The sequence below is a fragment of the Cebidichthys violaceus genome, unplaced genomic scaffold, assembly GCF_023349555.1.
Source record: "Cebidichthys violaceus isolate CVI_PGR_0920_01 unplaced genomic scaffold, fCebVio1.0.p SCAF_13, whole genome shotgun sequence".
NCBI classification, from domain to species: domain Eukaryota; kingdom Metazoa; phylum Chordata; class Actinopteri; order Perciformes; family Stichaeidae; genus Cebidichthys; species Cebidichthys violaceus.
In genome coordinates this window covers 1,565,308-1,588,196 of record NW_027176296.1, presented here as the reverse complement: position 1 = coordinate 1,588,196, position 22,889 = coordinate 1,565,308, and the positions used below count along the sequence as shown (strand labels likewise).

The following is a 22,889-nucleotide window of genomic DNA, read 5'->3' as shown; positions in this document are numbered from 1 at the left end:
CGCCTCACACACCTCAGTGACAGGCAGGCAAGATGCTGACAGTCTGTGTGAAGCTGAAGCACGCCTCTTTGACCTCTCTGGAGCTGGATAATGATTGCACACTGATAATGTTGATGATTAAGTATAAACAATATTAGCATTATTAGTCTCAGTGTTAATTCAGAAGAGGCTGCGTAGATCTGGACTAAAGCAGCTGCAGTTTTTCTGAATATTTCCACTGCCACTCACCTCTGTAATCCAAGCTACAGCCCACCAACTGTTTCCTGGCGCTCGAACACATCACTTCCTGCTGCAGCAGCAGCCTCGTTCCAAACCCTACGGTTTCCCCCGGGCAACGGGCCAGACAGCAGTCAGGGCATCCTCCGCGTCTCCGACCATTCGCCACACGGATGAAGTTCTCCTTCAGAAGCCGACCGTCCATCACGGAACCTCCTGCAGTAGACGGCGAGTCGTGACAAGCCAAACTGAGAGGCCATCTGCGCACTGTGGGGTCCGGGAGATATTTTTGTCGTTGAGTGTGAGCGTGCCTGGCCAAAGAGCTCAGGACTGGCACCGAGCTCTGCTGATGAAAGAGAACGGAGGAAAACACCCAAAACTTTCCTGAGGTCAGGATGAAGGAGGATACAAGTGGAGTTTGTTTGTTTAGAGTACGCAGGTATATGTGAGTGTGGGTTTATGTCCTTGAAGATGTGAATCAGCTCTTAACAACAAGTAGCAGATTAATAACCACCTACATTCGTATGTGTTAATGTAAGCTATGCCAGCAGCTCTTGAGATAGGAATGTGTGTCCTGTATGACAGTCGGTCAGTTGGCCCACCGCCTCAGTCCAGACTGAAATATCTCAACGATTGTCAGATTGATTTCTATGAAGTGTTGCACAGACGTTCATGGTTCCCAATGAATGAATCCTAATGACTTTAATGATCTCCTGACTTTTCTTCTAGCACCACCAGCAGGTCAACGTTTTCACTTATACTATGACATTTCAATATCTACTGGGGGAAATGCCATGACATTTGCTACACACATTCATGTCCCCCTCAGGATGAACTATAATAACTTTGCTGATCACTTAACTTTCCATCTAGCGCCATCATCAGGTAGAAAATGTAATATGTCAAGTACTTTGGCTACATAAAGTAAGACATTCCCAACAGCACTCAGCTGTACTTTGTGTTTACTGATAATTAGCAATCATGGGAACATGCTAAACTAAGATGGTGACCATGGTAAGTATTATACCTGCTGAACATCAGCAGGTTAGCATTGTCTTTGTGAGATAGCAGGCTGTTTCCATTAAGCTCAAGGCACAGCTGTCCTGCTAGCATGGCTCCCAGTGTTGTTTATAAATATTATGCATTCAAATTAGCATTAAAGTGAGATTCAGAAGGACATAACCTTAGTTTGTTCATCTGTAGTTTTATCTCGTCATAATCAGTATCATCAGCTAGCTGTTATGAAACAGCCTGTGCGGTCCATCTACACACACACACACACACACACGCACACACACACACACTCTCAGCAAGTCTGGCCTGATGCAGGACTCACAGACAAACAGCCAGATGGGGTGTAAATATAGACTCTGGAGTCGTGTGGAGAGCATTGCCATCAGCCTGCCGGGTGAAGAATGAAGTCCTGTGCAGACTCCCGAACATACGCAAAAACACACCTTCAGAGGCCAAGGTGGCAGACTTTACAGAGGGGCTTGCTTGCATATTTACAGGCTTTACTTACCAGGTATACCCTTGTGCTTGTGTGTGTGTGTGTGTGTGTGTGTGTGTGTGTGTGTGTGTGTGTGTGTGTGTGTGTGTGTGTGTGTGTGTTTTGCTTGAGGTATGACAAACTACAAAGCTGAAGTATATGCCCAGACAGCCTGTTCAAACCAAGGATGAATGGTTTACAATTTAACAGGCTTTGAACAATAGATTTTCATCTTTATAGCAACCAGGATTTATGTTCGGGTCATTTTTTGGTCATTACGAGAAATTGGAAAATACAAAACAAAAATGGCCGAATCTCCATCTTTTTCTTTTTTCTTATCTTTTTCTGTATGCCAGTTGTTTCAATCATGCGTTTGTGACAGATAAATAGTCCAGCGAATGACAGGCCGTATCTGAGTATCAACAAGGTAATGACAGGGGAAAGTGACAGATTATGTCTTTGTGTTGCTCCATCATGCTCCAGCTTGGTGAAGAATGGAGGCAGCCAAACATCAATGCCTTCAAAATAGGGAAAAACTTTTGTGTTATTGTTTGTTTTGTGTTGGGATCTATATGAATGTGCATTCTGTATAGATGGAGGATGATGGAATAAGGTCGATGGACATGCGTTTAAAAGGGTGGATAGGTAGATTGGCAGCTGATATTGATGTTGTTTTTCCCAGTGACTCGATGAAATTTACTTCTGTTAGCGACATCATTCTTATTCATCTCTATTTACTATATCCTCACTCTTAGTGATTGGGAACATTGTTGGCATTCAGTGGTTCTCTACTTCTTCATTATCTGAACCTGATTGTCATCATTACTTGCTCTGCAAGCCTAATGATCACAGGCTTAGCGACAGCACTCATAGACGCTCAGCTGTTTTATTAAAGCAGTGAAGTTATTGATATTGTCCCTAATGTAGTGAGGGACAACTGGGCAGGGGGATGATGTGTGCACTCACCTCTGAATTTAAATAAGGCCTCAGTGTATAAGTAATTGCTTTTGTGTGATTCATGCCAGCATCATGCATTTGGCTGACACGAGTGAAATACATTTGATTTAGCCTCACTTAATTCAGACCGCATGTGTTGTACCTTGAGGATTTACACTGCTCATTTCTTCAGTTGCTAGTCTCTAGTTATTTACTGTACCTAACTGGGTGTGTTGGTCATGTCTCTAAGGCTTTTTAAAATAACTTTATGTTAAACATGTTCAGAATCTCAAATACATATACATCATGAATGTCTGAAGTATTGCTGGACACCTAAGCTTACTTTTGATTGGTTTTATCTAGGACTGTGGGCCTTGAACTGTATCTGTTATGGATGAAAACACTTTTAGTCACTCATGTTTTTTTTCTTTTATTGTTCCCAAATTAATCAGATTCATAAACTTTTTTTTTTACAACAAACATTTTAACTTTGTCATAGCAGTAAGATCACAGGTGGAACTAATAACAATAATGGGTCCACCTCTTCCAAAGACAATTAGCTTTAACTCCTTGTCCTCAGACACCAAACTGGGCAGGAATGTTGCTCGAACCTTCCTGGATTACTACAAACTCAACAACCTCATCAAGGAAAACAGACCTATGCACATTCAAAGGTAAAGCAGTATGGCATGATGAATAAGTAAATATAAAATGAAATTGATTACCCAAATACATAAATGTATTTTTGTTTTGCTGTTTCCTGAACTATAACCTACCATCTCAGTCACTCATATTGATATGTTTTTGTCTCCAGCTCTGAGGTGGCAGGCAACGGTAACAGAAAGGGCAACGGCGTTGGCAGAGACGCAGCAGACAGAGAAAGGGAGAAGAGCCAGGGTGTCAGGCACTAGACAATCAGACAGAAGGACAGACGGACACGGACTGAGCATGTATAAAAGGCAGAGCACCGTAGCAGGAGGATCCTTCACACTTCATTGCCTTTAGAAGCTCCACATCTCCCTGGCTATAAAGACTTATTTTCACAGATTTGTAACAGTGGGATGACTGGTACTTGCAGGACTAAAATCAGAACAAGCTTCCTCTTGGGTTATTTAATGTCTATAAAACGTGGATTATTGAAGGCCAAGGGAAGACAGGCTGGTTACCGATCTAAAGTCCATCTGTGGCCTTCATTCAGCACCTCCTTTTTGTTGTCTATACAACTGTAAATAAATGCATGTTTCCCTGTTGTTACTAACTTATTTTATGACTATGGTGTTATGCTATGTTATCTCTGTTGGTATTATAGTCATTAAATACTAAATCACTTAATCATTTTCTCTCTTATATCGATACTGATAACAATAGTGATTGCTTCTATATAAGTGAGACCTTCAACAACTTCAATTTAGCTGTATTATTGCATTGTACATGCTCATGTAGGCTTTAGCTCCATTTATGGTGTTGACAAAGCATTCTCTGTTTTTTACTTAACTGCAGATTTCTCGATTTCAGGGCACTATAATACACATTTGGGAATGGGATAAAAAAAACTGTTTAAAAGGTGGAGACAGATTTAACTGTGATTGTGAGGTCAAATGTGTGCGTGTGTAGAGAGAGCTTTTGATTGGTCACTTCTTGGTCACATGACTGGTGCATCCGCTCTGCCTGTGACTGTTGCTGTCTGGCAGCTATGACAACGAACTTTGAAAAGTTGTCTGAATGGCTTCAATGAAGAAGAAGAATCTTTCCTCCAATACGGTTCAGCCCAAGTCTCTGAAATGTACCGTATACCTGGACATTCATACAGTAAGTGCATCCTTACGCTGCTCCTACGTAACACAACTCAGAAAGTGACGTAGTGTAGTAGTTAACGTGAGCTAGCTCGCGATCTTACGTTCTCCTCCGTTTCCTTAGCATTCCACAATTAACAGTTACTGTTAGATAACTAACGGTCGTAACTTAAAGTGTTAGCTACTGGTTAAACGTTTATGCTCGAGCGTTAACAGTTACATATTACTAACCTACTTAGCTCACCAGGACTGCATTTTATTAAATCCTCCTAATTTTGACATTATAAATATTAGAGGGATAGAGAGATTATAGTTATAGCATTATTGTATGTGATATACGTTATGATGATAAAACATATTTAACTGTATTTATTATGTTTTGTTATATTATTTATTCAATTCAGAAAGATTAACTTCTGCATTCCGAACCAGGAAACAGACGCTAATCCCCTATTTTCTGGAGCCAATATCTTTTATATGCTTTCTTACTTCAGTCATTAAAAACAGAGATGCCCTTGAACATAAGGCTATACATATTGAGCAAAAAGTTAAAATGTCTGTAAAGCACATTTAGGTTACAACCCATTTGAGCTCACTGATTTTTTTTTAAATGTTTCCATCGATGTGCAGCACCTGTGGATCAGTTGGAAGCTGATTGGTCTCATTTCCACCTGGTAGCGTTAAATCAAAGCAATTCAGTTTAGCTAATTAGTTTTGCGGGTTTAAAAAGTTTAAAATATTTGGTAGCAGTTTAAAAAAAAAGAAGGTCCCACTGATATGGATACTTCCTCAGGGGATTGCACACATTTTAATAAACTTCAAAGGGTTGCTGTAGCACACTGATGCTACAGCACCAGTTTATGCTGTCATCATGTATAATAAGATACATGTTGTGTCATTACACAGGTCACATGTCCAGGAGTGCTCCTGACTAAAAACAACGATGTCTACCTCAGTGTGTGTGTCATGGGCCAGTACAGGAAGACTCCCTGTTTGCCCCCTGTGTTCCCTTTACTCTTCCACCATAAAATGATTTTTGTCAAGGTGAGAATTATAAATAAGCACAATATGTAGAATTACTATACGTCTGTGGATATTTTTTTTTTTTTTTACAGATTTAGCAAGAGAGATGTTTGGATGTTGCATGTTTAAATAGTGCATGTTTCTCCAACATAAAAAGGGATGCATATCACATGTCTTTAGGTCACATCCCAAACTTTCTGTTGGATCCTACGAATACATATTCATTGTACTTTTACTTACAAAAGAGTAAGGCTCAAGAAATCTACATCTTAGAAGTTGTTCTCTCTTTATTTCACGTATGTTTATGATGCCTCCTCTCGCGTCGGCTGCAGGCTTTTACTGGCTTACTTTTGAAGTCTTAGGGTTCAAACTTGCAGCCCTTCAATTTGAACATTACGGGCTCAACCCCAGATAAAAGAGGCCATCGTTTCCCTTGGGAGGCTGGCCGAGTTAGATACGGGGCTGTCTGTCTCACCTTGTTATAAGTATTGATCTGCTTTGTCTGTACTCTGTTTTACCAGACTTTCCCCGGCGTTGTTGACCCTGCTGATGTAGCTGACCTCCTGGAAGGTAAACGGCCGTCTGGGATTTGCTTCCTCGTCTCCTAGCCCTGAATCCTCTGCCATGCAAGCGTATAGGCTATTAGCTGTGATACTGATCATTAGCTCACAGTCTATTTGTGCTTTCCTTCCTCTTAGCTGACACAACATCTTTTGAGCTGATTCAGTTGGTGCCTCCAGGTATGCTTTCTGATTATGCCATATGGGCATTTTAAGTCCCCACTGTATCTAGTCACTACTCTGCAAAAACAGGATCTCTAACATGGCGTGTGTGTGTGTGTGTGTGTGTGTGTGTGTGTGTGTGTGTGTGTGTGTGTGTGTGTGTGTGTGTGTGTGTTTCTGTTTATTGTCTGTGTTTGTGATTTTTAGAGGGTGAAGTTCTAGCCACAATGGAGGACAGCAGCAGAGATTTCCTGTACCCTGGTCCCAGATTGAGCTCCAGAGAAAGAGCAGCAGAGAGAGAGATACTGATGAAGAGATCATCCTCCTTTCCTGTAGGCTGCTTTCCATCTATTCATTTTATTTATTTCATAACCCTCCTTCCAACACCTGCGCCCGTATTCATAAAACCTTTAATAATTATGTGGAAGAATTCTCCAAAGAGTCAACATAGGAGTAAAAAAGTTATTTGCTGAGCGTGAGCAAGAAGACACACATTTATCAAGTGACTTCTATTTAATTAGATATCAATTAGAGATATGGATTTCACCCTATGTCTGCCATATTATACATTCTTGAAAATAATCCTTACAGTTTACTCAGTGGTAAATTTGATTTGTCTAAAACCTTTTAATATTATGATCACAGAGAAAAACAAAGCTGTGCTCATCTCTGTTTCTGTACTGCAGTCACCTAGTCACCTAAGGCTACATGCACACTACTCCGTTTCTATTTGAAAACGCATATGTTTTGCTACGTTTAAACTGAGCGTCCACACTACGCCGGCGTTTTCGAGCACTGAAAACGGAGGACTTTAGAAACGCTCCTGAAGCCGGATACGTTTGGAAACTCCGGATAGCGTATTTGTCTGGACGGACGCAAATGCATAAGTTTGACGTAGACACCCGCGATCGACTACCAGGTTAATTTAACATGGACAACTGATTACAGGCGTTGCTGACCTTGTTGTCTTTACTAGCAGCTGTTGCCCAGTTAAAGTCTGCATGTCTGCGGAGGAAACAGCTGTTATTGAAGCGATTGGAGAGAGAGAGAGAGAGAGAGAGAGAGAGAGAGAGACGCGTGGCGCTGTAACTAACGTTAAGTCTGAAAAATAAAACTTAGAAAACTTTCCACGAACTGTATCTGTTTGAGTTTATAGAGGAAGATTTTAGAGAAGATCTTAAGTATCAAACACGTACTTAAGATCATTTAAGACTACTTTATTACTCTAGTTGCTTAGTTACAAAATACAACAATCTACTTCCTGTTTACATCGGCGCATACCGAGTGTACGTGAAGAGTCACGTGATATTTGTTTTCAGGCGTGTAGTCTGGACTGAGATCATTTTGAAAACGATGGCTGAAACGCTGTGTGGACAGAGATCCATATGAGTAGTATGGATGTAGCCTAAGATCTACTCTTGACCAACTTAAGGGACCCCCTGGAGTGCTCCTTAATTTATTTATTATTTGTATTTTCAAATTGTTAGACATTTGATGAATAGTTTTCATTTTAAAAATTTCAATTTGGAGTAAATATTGAAGGATATTTACTTTTATTTTTCACTTTAGACCAAAATGTCACTTTTAGCAGTTTGATAGATATGTTTCCAGATGTATCACATGTATGTCATGTATTTCATGCTTGCAAAGGTACCTGAGCTGCTGCACACTGCTGAATCATTTAAAGGAGCGATGTCAGTTAATGCGTTTAAACGTGGTTCACATGTCACAGCGACCCTACATTCTGCTCACCGTGTGATCCGGCTTGATTGGCATCTACGTTACATGTGTCATTCACAGACTGGAGGAGAGATTTTGCTTTCTTTAAGTGAGTCTTCTCCTAATCTCTGTGGCTCATACGTCTTTGCACATGACAGGAAGGTAGCAAGATAACCAACTCAAAAGCACTGGCTTGTCTTTGACAAAGTGAAGTAATTTCTTCAGAAAACGGTGTTTTCCATATAGAGCTTTACAGACAGAACCTCTCTTTTCACTCTCCATCTTGTCATTTTTTCTTTTCCCTCTTCTTATATCATCTCTTTCTCTCCTTACCTCCTGCCGGTTGCTTCTCTCTCCTCCCCTTGTCCTCCGAGGCACTAACTGGCACATTTAAATGTCTTTAAACACCATCCCCTCACCATTGCTTTCATGTGTTTCTGTTTGAGGCCTACCTAGCAATTTAGATGTCTCTTTCCAAATGCCATATTATTTAAACATCACTGGAGCCTTTTCTCTTTTCTGCAATTTGTTTTTCTCCAGTCAGGCAAAGATTGAAGATTTGTAAGTGTAAATCGGTGTTCCAAGCAGTGCTGTTATCTGTCTGTTTGTCTTAATCTCCCTGTTAAAGGTGTTGTGTTTGTACCTGTTGTCCCTCTCCCTCTAGGGAATCTCCCTCAAAGTGGAGTTTGCCACGACATCAGTCATAGAAGAGAGTGATGGGAGAGACGGCTTGCCTTCCTCACCTGTAAGTGTGTCCTTTCATTACATCTCATAGATCTTATGACACACACACACACACACAAAGACACAAGTTTTTCAAATGTGATGGACCTTTTGTCTGCTTTTGGTTTTCCTGCTTTATTTCTGTTGTTGATTTGTAAAACACTTTGGAATAAGACTGTCTTTTGTAATTACATTCTGTTGTGTGTTCATGGTCTTTGGTCAACATTTAAACAGTCACAACCCCCCAAAGTGCCTCTCATAAGTCAAGTAAACTGTGTGTGTTTATCAGCTCAAAATGTCTTGAATTTGAACACAGCACAGCTTCATACTCAGCATTACAACAGTAAAAATGAATCTCAAGACGGCTCTAATGAGTGGTATCGCTCGCCATCAGATTTGTCTGTTTCCACCATACATACCCACCTTCTATTGTTGCCATGGCTACTGCATCTATCTATCCATACTGGCAGTGTTTCAAGGGTATCTGTTCTCTCCTTGTGAATGTAATTATGGGGAGGCAGATCTGTGAGGTTGATTGCGAGGCTTCTCTCTCTCATCTCTGACTAGATGGGAGTTTACACAATATTTGTCACAGAACTAGCCAGTCAGTCAGTTTTTTTACATTAACGATCCGATATGAGGGTCACCTGTATCTCTGCCACTGTGTCCTCGTGGATGTTTAAGGGTAAATCAACTATTTTGACAAATTCATTATTACTGTTCTCTAGTAAAACATTTTCTTGTTCGACCTTCTCAGTCGTGAGGATTTACTGCTTTTATTTGTCTAAGTTTTAGATTGTTAGTCAGACAACATGGACATTGGGCTTGAGGAAATTGTAACGGTCATTTTTCTTTTCTTCCCCAAATGATTATTTGAAAAAATCACTGGGAAATTAATTGATAATGAAAATAATTCTTAGTTGCAGACCTACTTAAACTGAATCTACTCCTTCATGGCAGTGTCAAGAATTAAGTGGGGCAAACTGCAAAAATGATCGAGGGGCAAAAATAGCCCCTAAGATTTAAAAAAACAAATACATAAAGTGTGTGTGTGTATGTGTGTGTGTGTGTGTGTGTGTGTGTGTGTGTGTGTGTGTGTGTGTGTGTGTGTGTGTGTGTGTGTGTGTCCAATTTTCAGTGCTGGATTCTATGATTTTATTTGATCCATGCTCAAAACATCAGCAGAGCTAAATTTGGGGATGAGATAAAGCATGCAAAGGTTTTCAACTGCAGTCATTTTTTTAACTATGTATAAACTAATGCATTATACATATTAAAAGGCTTATAAGAGCTAAAAAAAAAAAAGCCTAAATAAGTAGAACTCTCCAGCTTTTCACTAACACAGATGATTGCACATTTCTCTTTGGAACAGCAATAGCATGCTTTTTATTTATGTTGGCACATGGTGGTGATTACTGTCTGCATTTTATCTGGGATCATTTCACTTTATGATGAGTTGACATATCGATTAGTCGATGGACAGAAAATGAAAATTTTGATAATTGGTTAATCATTACAGTAATTATTTTTAATGCAGAAATTGCAGAAAATGATTTTAACCTCTCAAATATGGAGATTTGACAAAAAAGACATTTAAAGACGTTACTTTGAACTTTGAGAAACTGGGACATTTTTCAATATTTTCTGACATTTTATAGACAAAATTAATAATCTAGAAAGTAATTGGCAGATTAATTGATAGTGAAAAGAATTGTTTGTTGCCTTAATAAACAGCAACTTTATTAACTAACTATTCATTTTTATAGGTACCCCCTGACATTTTATAAATAAATCTTATACAATGGTGGCAAGTGTTGGACCCCAAATATTGTATTTGTATTTCCTACACTGCTTCATGGTCTTGTGTGACTCTGAATACATGTTTGTGCAGAGCTAATGGATACTGGGAGGGTAGAATATGCTCCAAATCTAGTCTGAAAAAAGAGTGTCACTTCAAAACAATAGTCAGAATGAAAATCTTTTTCAAACAGTCCTGTTTGTAACATGATCCATCACACAGCAGTTGGCATGTTGTGGCAAAAACACTACCATGCATTTCCCAGGTGCGGTAACCTGAGCTATTTGTTTAAATGGGATGTCATTGACAGCGAAGCAGATTGTCAGAGTGTTCTCCTGGCCCCTCAGGGGGATGTCTGGATCAGAGCACCGCTGTGGCTGTCAGACAGTAGAATTTCTCCATTTTCTCTCTCCTAATGGCTCCTCAGCATAGGCAGTTCCCCGACTGCCTGCCCACCCAGCTGACAAACCTTGTCCGGTTTTAATAGAGATTTTAGAGTGATAGCAACCTCCACAAAACCTGTGAAACTGTAGGGATGAATATACACGCAGCGTTCAGCAATGTCTTCGGGTGCTCTAATCTTTGGTTCATTGTTATGATCCTCATTGGATAACATTTTTAATGGTTTTATGGTAAAGATTACACCACAGACTGTGTATAAGAAGTAGACGTAGTCATAGTGGCGTCACCCATTGATTTGGGGACTATGGTTTAGCATTATGTTCGTCACCTTCTATACAATCAGACTACTTTTTGCAACCAGTGGAGTTGCCAGAATGCAAGTTTAAGTCACATCCAAACCGGAGGTTGCCACCTGGATTGCACCAGTTTAGCGTTCGGATATTAGCATTGTTATTGTGAGCATGATTGTGTCATGGCTGTAGTTAGCATGCTGAGCTTAGCATTTAGCTCAAAGCACTGATTTCCAGTTGTGAACGTAGCAGCTAATCATCAGTTTGCTGACAAACTCTCCGTGGCTTTCCAGTGAAGAACTGACAGAAGAGCTGAAAGAAGTCAGATTTGTAGATGTGGGGGTTGGAGACCATACTTTGCTTCATTTTATTAAATCAGACCAATCTCAAATGGCAACCTCGATAATAATTTATTTATCATTTAGTTTTTCTTAAAAATATTTTTCTGTGTGATTTACCTAATTAGCATTTAGATTATCTTTGTTTTACAGCCAGGTAATGCCTCTTTATCATATTAGACTGGAGATGGCCATCAAATGCAATTAACATTTTATCTTAACTTATTTATCCCCGGTTGGCATTACCCGCAGGAAGTGGGATATTGCATCGGAGAATGATGTTCGCGACCATTAGAGTTATTAAAGTAATTCTGCAGAGGTTGTCTCCATGGCAGTGCCGACTGCGAGAGCTATTGTTGTTGTAACACTTAAGCTGAATGATTTAGCTAATGGTTTAATGGTTTTGTCCAGGGAGAACAAGTCTGTGTCGAGAGTGAGATCAGCCGCCTTAATGGCTAAAATGGCTGACGCTTGTGTAAAGGAACAATGTTTTTGATCTGCATAGAATCTAAACTGCTGATGTGTTACCTTGTTTGACAAAATACACCAACCTTTCTCTCTCTCATGTTCTGTCTCTGCACCCCTAGACCTGCTGTCTCTCTCCAGTGAGGCCATCTTTAGCCCCATCCAGACAGAGTTCAGCAAAAAAGTCTTCGCCATCCGACGTGAATTTTTCCAAAATAGATGATGCAAACCATGTCTCCTGTAAAGGTGGGAAGGAAAGGCTAAAAGTTGAGGCTACAAACTCTGCACCGTCCTCAACATCCAGACACTCCCCTTCTTCATCCACATCTGGCCGAAGGCCCCAAAAAGACAAGAAGGAAGGAAAACACACTTCTTCTAGAGTTTTAGTAGACTCTGGCTACCACCAGCCCACAGTTTCCTCAAGGACTCGTGCCTTGTCCCCTTACACCCACCGCAAGATGTGCCAGCTTTCAGAGGACGCCAGGCAGAGGCTCGGCCATCTCCATCTGGGGCCTCACTACTTCAGGAAGGAGACCGAGAGCCAGCCGCCCTTCTTGGTTGGTAACATGAGATATATTCCTCCAAACTGAAACCAAGTGACAAAAAAGTGACGCGATGGTTTGTTTAATGCTAATAATAGTACCCGTGTTCTGTGGACGGGGGTTGAAATTAATGGGATCTTGAATTGTGGTAGTTCAACCCTCAGTGGGAGCTTGCCAAAATTTAACATAATCTAGTGGGCAGATTAAGTGGAGGGCACAATAAGAGAGCAGTGTTAATCTTTTTACCTGAGCCGTTAATGGATTTTGACGTCATGAAAATGTTTCACTGTATGCACATGTAATATAGCCTATTATCCTCATTGAGCGTGCTCTAATAGCACACATCCTGGATATAGGCTGTTGCACAGTTATTTGTTAACACTTTAATTATGATCGTATCACTGCTTTATATAAAAGGGAGTGATTTTCCGATCACACAGCCATGGGGAATATTCAGTTGATGGACAAGAACAACACAGCCTCCCTCCCTCTCTACCCCCTGTATTCCTGCTTCTTCATTTACATCAAATTTAATCCTCAGGTATGAATATCAAAATCCACTAACATGCTGTTATTAAAGAAATGATTAGGTAGATAATTGTTTGTTTTTGTCACGCACATGAATGGAATTTACTTACAATTGATGTTTTATTAAAGAGAGAAGCGTGTGTTTCCTGCTATGGTTTTCCTGGGGGAATGTTCTGTCTGTGATTAACCCCAGTAATTGAGAGTCAAGCTGCAATTAACAAATAGATACCTAATGAAGTAGCTTAGCCCCATGGTGAATGCATTATCAGAGCCTCAACTCACTGTTTGTGTAGAGGAAGCACATTCCCCACCTTGTTTTCTATAAGCCTCATTGCAAGCTTTTTGGTGAAATTGTTTGGAGTTGACATGAAAGACATATGGTGGCAACATTGGGTTTGTTTTTTGTGCAACTTTTCCTTTATTCTGCACAAACTAAAAAATGTGATTAATGTATTCTGTTATTGATTTAATTTACACAAGCAGGTCAAATGTCATGTCATTTCCTATTTGAAGTTGGTAGATTGTGTGATTGATTTATGTGTCAGTATCAGGATGCTCAAAAGTGAAGAAAAGAAGTACCAAAGCAACTGTGCCATGCAGACAGAATTTAAATTACAACAGTGTACAATGATATTGTTTGACAGTAGATTGTACTTCTTCTTGTTTTTTTATACCAGGTCCCTCTTTGCAGTAGTGCCTCTGTGAGGAGAACTCCTTCCTCCGCTCCACAGAATGGTAGTATCCATCGACACTCAGTCAGCTTCACTGCTGATCACACAGGTAGGCCTTCACGTCCATACGCACAAACTAATACATGTATCGTTGCACACCTAACGTCATGCTTTACTTGCTGCAGAAAAAATGTTTGCAAATAATTGCGCTAATATTTGAAGATTGGTTCTGTTGTGAAAATGTATTTGATGTGGTTTACATCTTGATAAGATGTGGTGAAGTCTTTCAAAATAAATAATAGGCTGAATTTTATATGTTTAGGTTGTTTAGCTTGTCTGAGGATGTCGACAATGATAAAATGGTGTCTGACATTTTTTTGTCATTGTGTAATAACAGTACTCAGTATACACAGATAACGCATGGTTCTGTTTACAGCTGTAGGGTAACTTTCACTTGCACCTGTTTATGTTTAAGGAATAAACTCTTTTTAACATTTAAAAGGTACTGTAGAGGTTTTCCAGTCCAAAAGCTGAGTTTTTCTGTTTCCATAAAACTTTTAGCTTGTCTTTGTCATTGTAGATTCTTCTCTCCAAGGGAGTTACAGACCAAGAGCAGCCACAGTAAGTCTAATTATAACACTTCAAACCACAAATGACACAATGTCACTGTAGGTACATACTCCAAGCCCGACCAACCAAATGATATTCTGTCATTACACAACTGTTCTGAAGTGATTCTAACGTACCATTTTCATTCAAACTAATCACGTCAGTCTGCCAACAAAAAGTTAAGTAAAGTAAAAGTAATTAAATATGGTTGAACGCTTAATGTTCATGTTGCTATAAAGCTGTATCACCCCAGCCCTGTGGCCTCTTCCAGGTGAAGTCAGGTTCTGCGAGGGCCCAGTTCTCTCCAGAGACACAGTCCAGACTTAAAGCCAAGACCAAAAGCCCTGTGAGAGGTGCTGCCTTAGCTCCGTCCACACTGACCGTGTCCAACTCCAGAAGTCCTCTGAATCTCAGCTATTCCCTCAGAGAAAGGTAAACTCTCTACAAAATGCTACCCTTCCAAAGTTATTCTGAATCCTTTAAATGTTTGTGAAATATGTTAAAATCAAAGCCACTTTAACAAGAGAACAATATACATAATGATCAAAAAGCAGGTCAGCAACATGATTATCAATGTAACAGCCATAGAATATGATCTTGATGTGAAGAACTTGTGTTGTTGATTGGCTAGGCTCTCAAACATGTGAGCAAGACTGTTCTGGCCACGAAACCAGCTGATTTTGTTCACTCTTGCGCCAAAGCCGGAGAAAACATCCTTTTTTTTATGGTGTTTGCCCTGAACTTATCCTCTTCCATCTGTGTAAATCATTGTTGTTTCTGCAAAAGATCTTACAAGTAAAAGAGGCCCCTGTATGAGTTTCCAATTACAGTATACGACAAATACATGGCAATCCCATGAGATGTAAGTCATACACTGCTGCTGCTTTGTGTGTGTGTGTGTGTGTGTGTGTGTGTGTGTGTGTGTGTGTGTGTGTGTATTTGTGCAAGTTCATACACATCCAATCTTTAATTTTGATCACACTCGACAGGCAGGATGATTTCCCCTCCACCTCTTAAATTACAGAAGCTGATGTCTTGTCATGTTTGTTCATTACTGAGTGAGGGGGCAGGGAGAAGGGAAAACAAAAGAGGAAAATGGTATTGATTTGTGTTTCAGCTTGAGTCTGATGCATTTGACCCGATGCACGCTTTAATACATTCAGAGAGACCTTGTCATTGATCACGACGGCTGTGAGCTGAACACACCAACGCGACCGATGTTCAGTTTTGTTTGTGCTCTCCTTTCCCCTTCCCTACTGCTCAGTCCATAAGTAAACATTAAAATCAATAGACAATCTTAAACTGCAAAGTAAATTGTAGGAAATGAATGATACTTTTCTCTCAATTGAAAACGCGACAGGAGTTGCAGGGTGGGAGATTAGAGCAGGCCTTTGTAGATTCCTGCCGACAGGGAGAGGGGCACGTCTCACCACGAATCTTTGATCTATAAAGAAAATGACAGATGCCAGTGGCAACGTTTGCTCCCTAAGCCCTGAAGTCTCCGTCTATTCATGTCTCTGGATGATTTGTCCTTGATGACTTTTTGAAGCAGGTAGCGAGTTTATCTGATTACAGATGAAAAGCTTCCATTCCAAAACTGAGCCAGGCCAAGACACCAGCCAGTCAGTCAGACAGTCGCCATCACCTCTTCACTCCCAACAAATAGACGGGGACGAGAGGCAGTACTGAAATTCATTACTGTTCACTTCTGTCTGTCTGTCAATTCAAGATTGCATAACTGCCTGTGGTCAACTTTAAGACACATTTATATTGTGTTGATGAAGCACATTTATGCCTCCTGATGAAATGCAGCATTTGTTTTGTCAATTGTGATATTACTTTTTTTTAAATCTTTTTTGCACAAAAGGTAGAATGTAGAGGGAAAAAATGTCTAAATGGAGGAAACACTGTCAATTATTTCAAAGTTCCAATTCAGTGTGCTGGTGGTTTCATTTTTGCATCCACTCACACATCTTGTGTTGGGTTACAGCACAGACTAGTGGACAAAAGGAATAACTGAGAACCGCATGAAAAAATGCAAACAGCCATTGTTTGGAAGTTGTATGATTTAGAGCAATTTTGATCATCAATTTGATTGTTCAAGTCCATCTTCATGCAAAAATGCCAAATATTCTCTGGTTACAGAGTCTCCAATGTCTGGATTTGCTGCTTACCTGTATGTAATATCATCAAAGCGTAATATCTCCGTTTCCTGGAGTGATGACCACACATTATAAGTAACATACTGTATAGATAAATACTTCTAAATACATATATTCGTGGTTTTCTTTATATGAATTATTAATTATTTCTGTGTTCATCAGAAATATATTTGTGAATCTTAGTTTTTCTAAGAAAAAATGTCTTAGTATGTCGAAAAAAGTCATAGTATAGTATGTCAAAAAAAGTAAAACAAAAGTCATAGTATAGCATGTCGAAAAATCATAAAAAGTCATAGTATATATAAAAGCCAAAAAAAATATGAGTATAGTATGTATAAAAATGCCATAGTATAGAATGTAGAAAAAAGTAAGAAAAGTCACAGTATATTATGTTGAAAAAGTCATAGTATAGTGTGTCTAAACTATATACTAATAGTATAGTATTGGTACAAAACTCATAAATATGTCATAGTATAAAATGTCGAAAAAAGTCACAGTATATTGAAAAAAGTCATAGTATAATACGTCGGAATATGTCGTATAGTATGTCGAAAAAGTCATAGTATAGTATGTCGAAAAACATCATAGTATAGTATGTCGGTAAAAGTCATAGTATAGTATGTCGAAAAACATCATAGTATAGTATGTCGGAAAAAGTCATAGTATAATATGTCGAAAAAGTCATAGTATAGTATGTCGGAAAAAGTCATAGTATAGTATGGCGGAAAAAGTCATAGTATAATATGTCGAAAAACATCATAGTATAGTATGTCGAAAAAGTCATAATATAGTATGTCGGAAAAAGTCATAGTATAGTATGTCGGAAAAAGTCATAGTATAGAATGTCGGAAAAAGTCATAGTATAGTATGTCGGAAAAAGTCATAGTATAGTATGTCGAAAAAGTCATAATATAGTATGTCGAAAAACATCATAGTATAGTATGTCGGAAAAAGTCATAGTATAGTATGTCGGAAAAAGTCATAATATAGTATGTCGAAAAACATAGTATAGTATGTCGGAAAAAGTCATAGTATAATATGTCAAAAAAGTCATAGTATAGTATGTCGAAAAACATCATATAGAATGTTGATAAAAGTCATAGTATAGTATGTCGGAAAAAGTCATAGTATAATATGTCAAAAAAGTCATAGTATAGTATGTCGAAAAACATCGTATAGAATGTTGATAAAAGTCATAGTATAGTATGTCGGAAAAAGTCATAGTAAAGTATGTCGAAAAACATCATAGTATAGTATGTTGATAAAAGTCATAGTATAGTATGTCGGAAAACATCATAGTATAGTATGTCGGAAAAAGTCATAGTATAATATGTCGAAAAAGTCATAGTATAGTATGTCGAAAAACATCATAGTATAGTATGTCGGAAAAAGTCATAGCATAGTATGTCGAAAAACATAGTATAGTATGTCGGAAAAAGTCATAGTATAATATGTCGAAAAAGTCATAGTATAGTATGTCGAAAAACATCATAGTATAGTATGTCGAAAAACGTCATAGTATAGTATGTTGATAAAAGTCATAGTATAGTATGTCGGAAAACATCATAGTATAGTATGTCGGAAAAAGTCATAGTATAGAATGTCGGAAAAAGTCATAGTATAGTATGTCGAAAAAGTCATAGTATAGTATGTCGGAAAAAGTCATAGTATAGAATGTTGGAAAAAGTCATAGTATAGTATGTCGGAAAAAGTCATAGTATAGAATGTCGGAAAAAGTCATAGTATAGAATGTCGAAAAAAGTCATAGCATAATATGTCGAAAAAGTCATAGTATAGTATGTCGAAAAACATCATAGTATAGTATGTCGGAAAAAGTCATAGTATAATATGTCGAAAAAGTCATAGTATAGTATGTTGAAAAACATCATAGTATAGTATGTCGGAAAAAGTCATAGTATAATATGTCAAAAAAGTCATAGTATAGTATGTCGGAAAAAGTCATAGTATAATATGTTGAAAATGTCATAGTATAGTATGTCGAAAAACATCATAGTATAGTATGTCGGAAAAAGTCATAGTATAGTATGTCGGAAAAAGTCATAGTATAATATGTCAAAAAAGTCATAGTATAGTATGTCGAAAAACATCATAGTCTAGTATGTCGAAAAACATCATAGTATAGTATGTCGGAAAAAGTCATAGTATAGTATGTTGATAAAAGTCAAAGTATAGTATGTCGGAAAACATCATAGTATAGTATGTCGGAAAAAGTCATAGTATGTTGAAAAAGTCCTAGTATAGTATGTCGAAAAACATAGTATAGTATGTCGGAAAAAGTCATAGTATAATATGTCAAAAAAGTCATAGTATAGTATGTCGAAAAACATCATAGTCTAGTATGTCGAAAAACATCGTATAGTATGTTGATAAAAGTCATAGTATAGTATGTCGAAAAAGTCATAGTATAGTATGTCGGAAAAAGTCATAGTATAGTATGTCGAAAAAAGTCATAGTATAGTATGTCAAAAAACATCATAGTATAGTATGTCGGAAAAAGTCATAGTATAGAATATCGGAAAAAGTCATAGTATAGTATGTCGGAAAAAGTCATAGTATAGAATATCGGAAAAAGTCATAGTATAGTATGTCGAAAAAGTCATAATATAGTATGTCGAAAAACATCATAGTATAGTATGTCGGAAAAGTCATAGTATGATATGTCGAAAAAGTCATAGTATAATATGTCGAAAAAGTCATAGTATAGTATGTCGAAAAACATCATAGTATAGTATGTCGGAAAAAGTCATAGTATAATATGTTGAAAAAGTCATAGTATAGTATGTCGGAAAAAGTCATAGTATATGTCGAAAAAGTCATAGCATAGTATGTCGAAAAACATCATAGTATAGTATGTCGGAAAAAGTCATAGTAAAGTATGTCGGAAAACATCATAGTATAGTATGTCGGAAAAGTCATAGTATAATATGTCGAAAAAGTCATAGTATAGTATGTCGAAAAACATCATAGTATAGTATGTCGAAAAACATCATAGTATAGTATGTTGGAAAAAGTCATAGTATAGTATGTCGAAAAACATCATAGTATAGTATGTCGGAAAAAGTCATAGCATAGTATGTCGAAAAACATAGTATAGTATGTCGGAAAAAGTCATAGTATAATATGTCGAAAAAGTCATAGTATAGTATGTCGAAAAACATCATAGTATAGTATGTCGGAAAAAGTCATAGTATAGTATGTCGAAAAACATCATAGTATAGTATGTTGATAAAAGTCATAGTATAGTATGTCGGAAAAAGTAAAACAAGAAGTCATAGAATAGTATGTTGAAAATAGTTTTACAAAAAAGTCATAGTATAGCATGTCGAAAAAATAAATCAAAAAAGTCATAGTATATATAAAAGTATTAGTATAGTATGTATAAAAATGCCATAGTATAGAATGTAGAAAAAAGTAATAAAAGTCTTGGTATATTATGTTGAAAAAGTCATAGTATAGTGTGTCTAAAAAGTAATAGTATTGGTACAAAACTCATGAATTTGTCATAGTGTATCAAGTAAAAAAATATGTTGAGAAAAGTCATGGGCCTCAGCCGTTAAGTCTTTTTTGCTTCGAAAGGTTCCTTTTTGAATGAAATGACCCAGAAGTGGCAGCCATGATAAGAGGTGGTCGAATTCTCTAAATATTTTTGATAAAAAGGTCATAATATACTATTTTGAAGAAAATCATAAAAAAGGCAAAGTATAGCATGTCGAAAGTCATAAGAGTCATAGTAAAGCATGTTGGATAATGTCACAAACATTCATGTTGACAAAAGTCATAGTATTATATGTTCTGAAAGATATTTTACTATAGTATGTTGTAAAAATGTCAAAAAGTTGTCGTATAGTATGGCATAAAAATAGTCATAGTATAGTATGTCGAAATCAATGTCATCAAAAAAGTCATAGTGTAGTGGTCCATCATAAACAATGTCTTATCATATCAGCTCTGTTAACTCAACCGGTAGAGCAGGTTCCAAACCGACTAGAGGCCCTTTGCTTCATGTCATCCCCTCTTTCCAGTCTTCAGACATAGCATGCCATACAAAAGCCATCGTGTGTCTTAATAAAATGTAAATCTCTGCCTAAACAAGGGCACATTCACATTGAGTCATTTTGTAATCTTACTTCCATTTTAGAGCACAAGTGCTACTACTTAGCTTTAAGTAGTTTTAATATTTTTCCAAGAGAGAAAGTAACCATTTAGAATCACAACATGTAATCAATCTTTCCACATAAGGCCTATTTTCAGACATTTGTGCCAATGTTTTTGGAGCTGTGGGGAGCTGCTCCTAATATGACTTTTTATGACATTCCATGTTATGAAATGTTTTATGGCACACTATAGTATGACATTTTTTATGGCCCTCTGTGTTTGCATTAAAGGCCTTTCCATCCCGTAGTCCCAGGCTGTATTTCAGTCCCAGTACATCTCTGCTATAGTGGGACTTGAGTGACTTTAGTGAGATCTTTTTAGTGAGTTCTTTTTAGCGAGATCTTTTGTGCCATACTATATACTATGGGTCCTTCAAAATTGTGATGACTGATTGCCAATTTCGGGAGAAGCATGTGATTGAGGACCGCACAGATAAAACTAAATACAAATATGTAAGCTATTGGAAACAGACTTTACAAATAGCTTCACAAGTCCCGGTTAGAACACAAAGTGGTGTCTTAAAGGTCTTAAAATGTATGGAACAAGTCTTAAAAAAGGTATTCAATTTAACTTCAGGATTCCTGCATATATCATGTATGATCACAATATCAATACAAAGCTATATATCAAACCAAATTGATGTAGGTATACATGGCTAACTAAGTTAATTAAGTTGTTTTATGTTGGGGGTTTTTTTACCCCTCAGGCTCCAGACCAGCCAGACCAGTCCATCCTACTGCGAGCAGATCCACAGCAGAGTAGAGAGGATTCTGCAGACACACAAAACCACCTGGGACAACCAAGTGACCATGGACCTTTAACTTCCTGATCTGCTGATTCTTCACATAACAGTTGTATCAGTCAGAGTCAAAACATCTCTCACACACACACACACACAGATGTAGCTTCATTTACCTCCCTTTGAAGTTAAAAAAAATGTCAAACCTTCCCAGGCACCTGCTGCGCTGTTTGTCGTTGTTTCTCCAAGAAGGAAATCAATTTGTAAGGCTAACATTCAAAAGCACAGCAGCACTGCTTCCCTCCCACCCATCAGCTGTTTGTTTTTTATTTATTTAAACGTTCCAATGGTAAAACCACACAGAGACGTTGGCTAACTTCTCTAAAGCCGTGTGTAGAATTGGCTCCGGTATAAAGAAGCAACATTCTGTGTGTGTGAAAAAGGAGACATGGTGGATGTATGCTGCAGCTGTTAAGGGCTCAGCTCTCACAACACAAAAGAGCGACAAGAAGGTAGCCAAGAGCCAGCAGCTACAAGAGACTGAAGAGATTTAGAGGAAAAGTAATCCTGAATGAAAGAGCAGGAGACACAAAGACATGTATTCTCAACATAAGTTCAGATCCATAGTGCACATTTGTCTTGAACATTTGAAATAGTGTTTGTATGTGCTCATCAGTTTTCACAGCTACCTGTACACCTGTTCATTTCTGAAGGATACTGAATATAGAAAATGTATTCCATTCTACAGGGGGGAACAGGTAATACATTATAGTGTAATAGTGGGTACATTAACTTAACATGCAGCTAATCAATAGAACTAAATGCTTTTTGTATTCTTTTCTGACTCATTGACTATAAGTTACAGCACAAAACTGTACTTCTCTTCACAGCAGTTATTCATTTGTTTGTATACGACTGCCCATATACAAACCCTATTTAAAAAATCTATTCCATTTTAAATATGACAGTATTGCAAGTTTGCCTTTAAATGTTATTAGCAGTAGACTGCATTTTCAAACACATGATTGTGATGAGTCTAGCTACTTAAAGGCATGCTGGGTAATCTTGAGAAACTAGCCAGAATGTTCAATGTAAAAAAATTAAACGAAAAATCCAGCCCACTGTTGCCAACTATTTTCCTATGAAAGTAGCTAGCAGCACAAACTAAAATATAAAAAATGTTTTTGAAGAAGTTTACCAACCCTGCCTTTATATGAATTCAGAATTAACTATCAAAGTCATGTCTGAATGTGCCAAACTAATTGTGACAAACCTCTCCTCATGCTGCTTTCTCTTTGTGGGACCATTACAGTCAGTGTGCTGCTTATTTTTCAGCCAAATTATGTCAGCTCCTTTAACACCATATTTAATATATTATGCTTTGTTTCGGGTATTGTGAAACAAACCTTGTCCTTTTTTCAGAATTACAAAATCAGAGCTATACGAAATTTGAAATGTTGTAACCTCAACATTTGGACATAATATATAATTCTTTAGAAAATATCACCCGACACCAGTTTGTTTTGATCATTAATGATGATGGTGATA

The 22,889-nt window shown here is 37.8% G+C and overlaps 2 protein-coding genes across 3 annotated transcripts in view; both read left to right on the top strand.

Annotated features, from left to right (window-relative positions):
* agbl4 (AGBL carboxypeptidase 4) overlaps positions 1–3,891 on the top strand; it is a 372,526-nt gene extending 368,635 nt beyond the window's left edge. For both annotated transcript variants that reach the window (XM_068707293.1, XM_068707292.1), the window contains 2 exons: positions 3,222–3,315; positions 3,456–3,891. In XM_068707293.1, the coding sequence (XP_068563394.1) occupies positions 3,222–3,315; positions 3,456–3,552 (191 nt within the window). In that variant the 3' untranslated portion in view covers positions 3,553–3,891. The remainder of the gene's footprint in view (positions 1–3,221; positions 3,316–3,455) is intronic.
* A 456-nt stretch (positions 3,892–4,347) lies between these two features.
* Positions 4,348–22,872, top strand: spata6 (spermatogenesis associated 6). The gene is made up of 11 exons (XM_068707289.1): positions 4,348–4,450; positions 5,341–5,478; positions 5,979–6,027; positions 6,156–6,197; positions 6,387–6,511; positions 8,563–8,643; positions 12,037–12,471; positions 13,662–13,764; positions 14,236–14,276; positions 14,536–14,696; positions 21,309–22,872. Exons 1-11 carry the CDS (start codon positions 4,364–4,366, stop codon positions 21,421–21,423), a joined length of 1,377 nt encoding a protein of 458 aa, XP_068563390.1. The 5' UTR covers positions 4,348–4,363; the 3' UTR covers positions 21,424–22,872.
* Positions 22,873–22,889: the final 17 nt, after the last annotated feature.

Bases quoted from the DNA above. Each gene is read 5' to 3' on its own strand.
- spata6 (XM_068707289.1), top strand. From the start codon at position 4,364: ATGGCTTCAATGAAGAAGAAGAATCTTTCCTCCAATACGGTTCAGCCC. The intron at 8,644-12,036 runs GTAAGTGTGTCC...CTGCACCCCTAG, and splicing joins ACGGCTTGCCTTCCTCACCT to ACCTGCTGTCTCTCTCCAGT. The intron at 13,765-14,235 runs GTAGGCCTTCAC...TTGTCATTGTAG, and splicing joins CTTCACTGCTGATCACACAG to ATTCTTCTCTCCAAGGGAGT.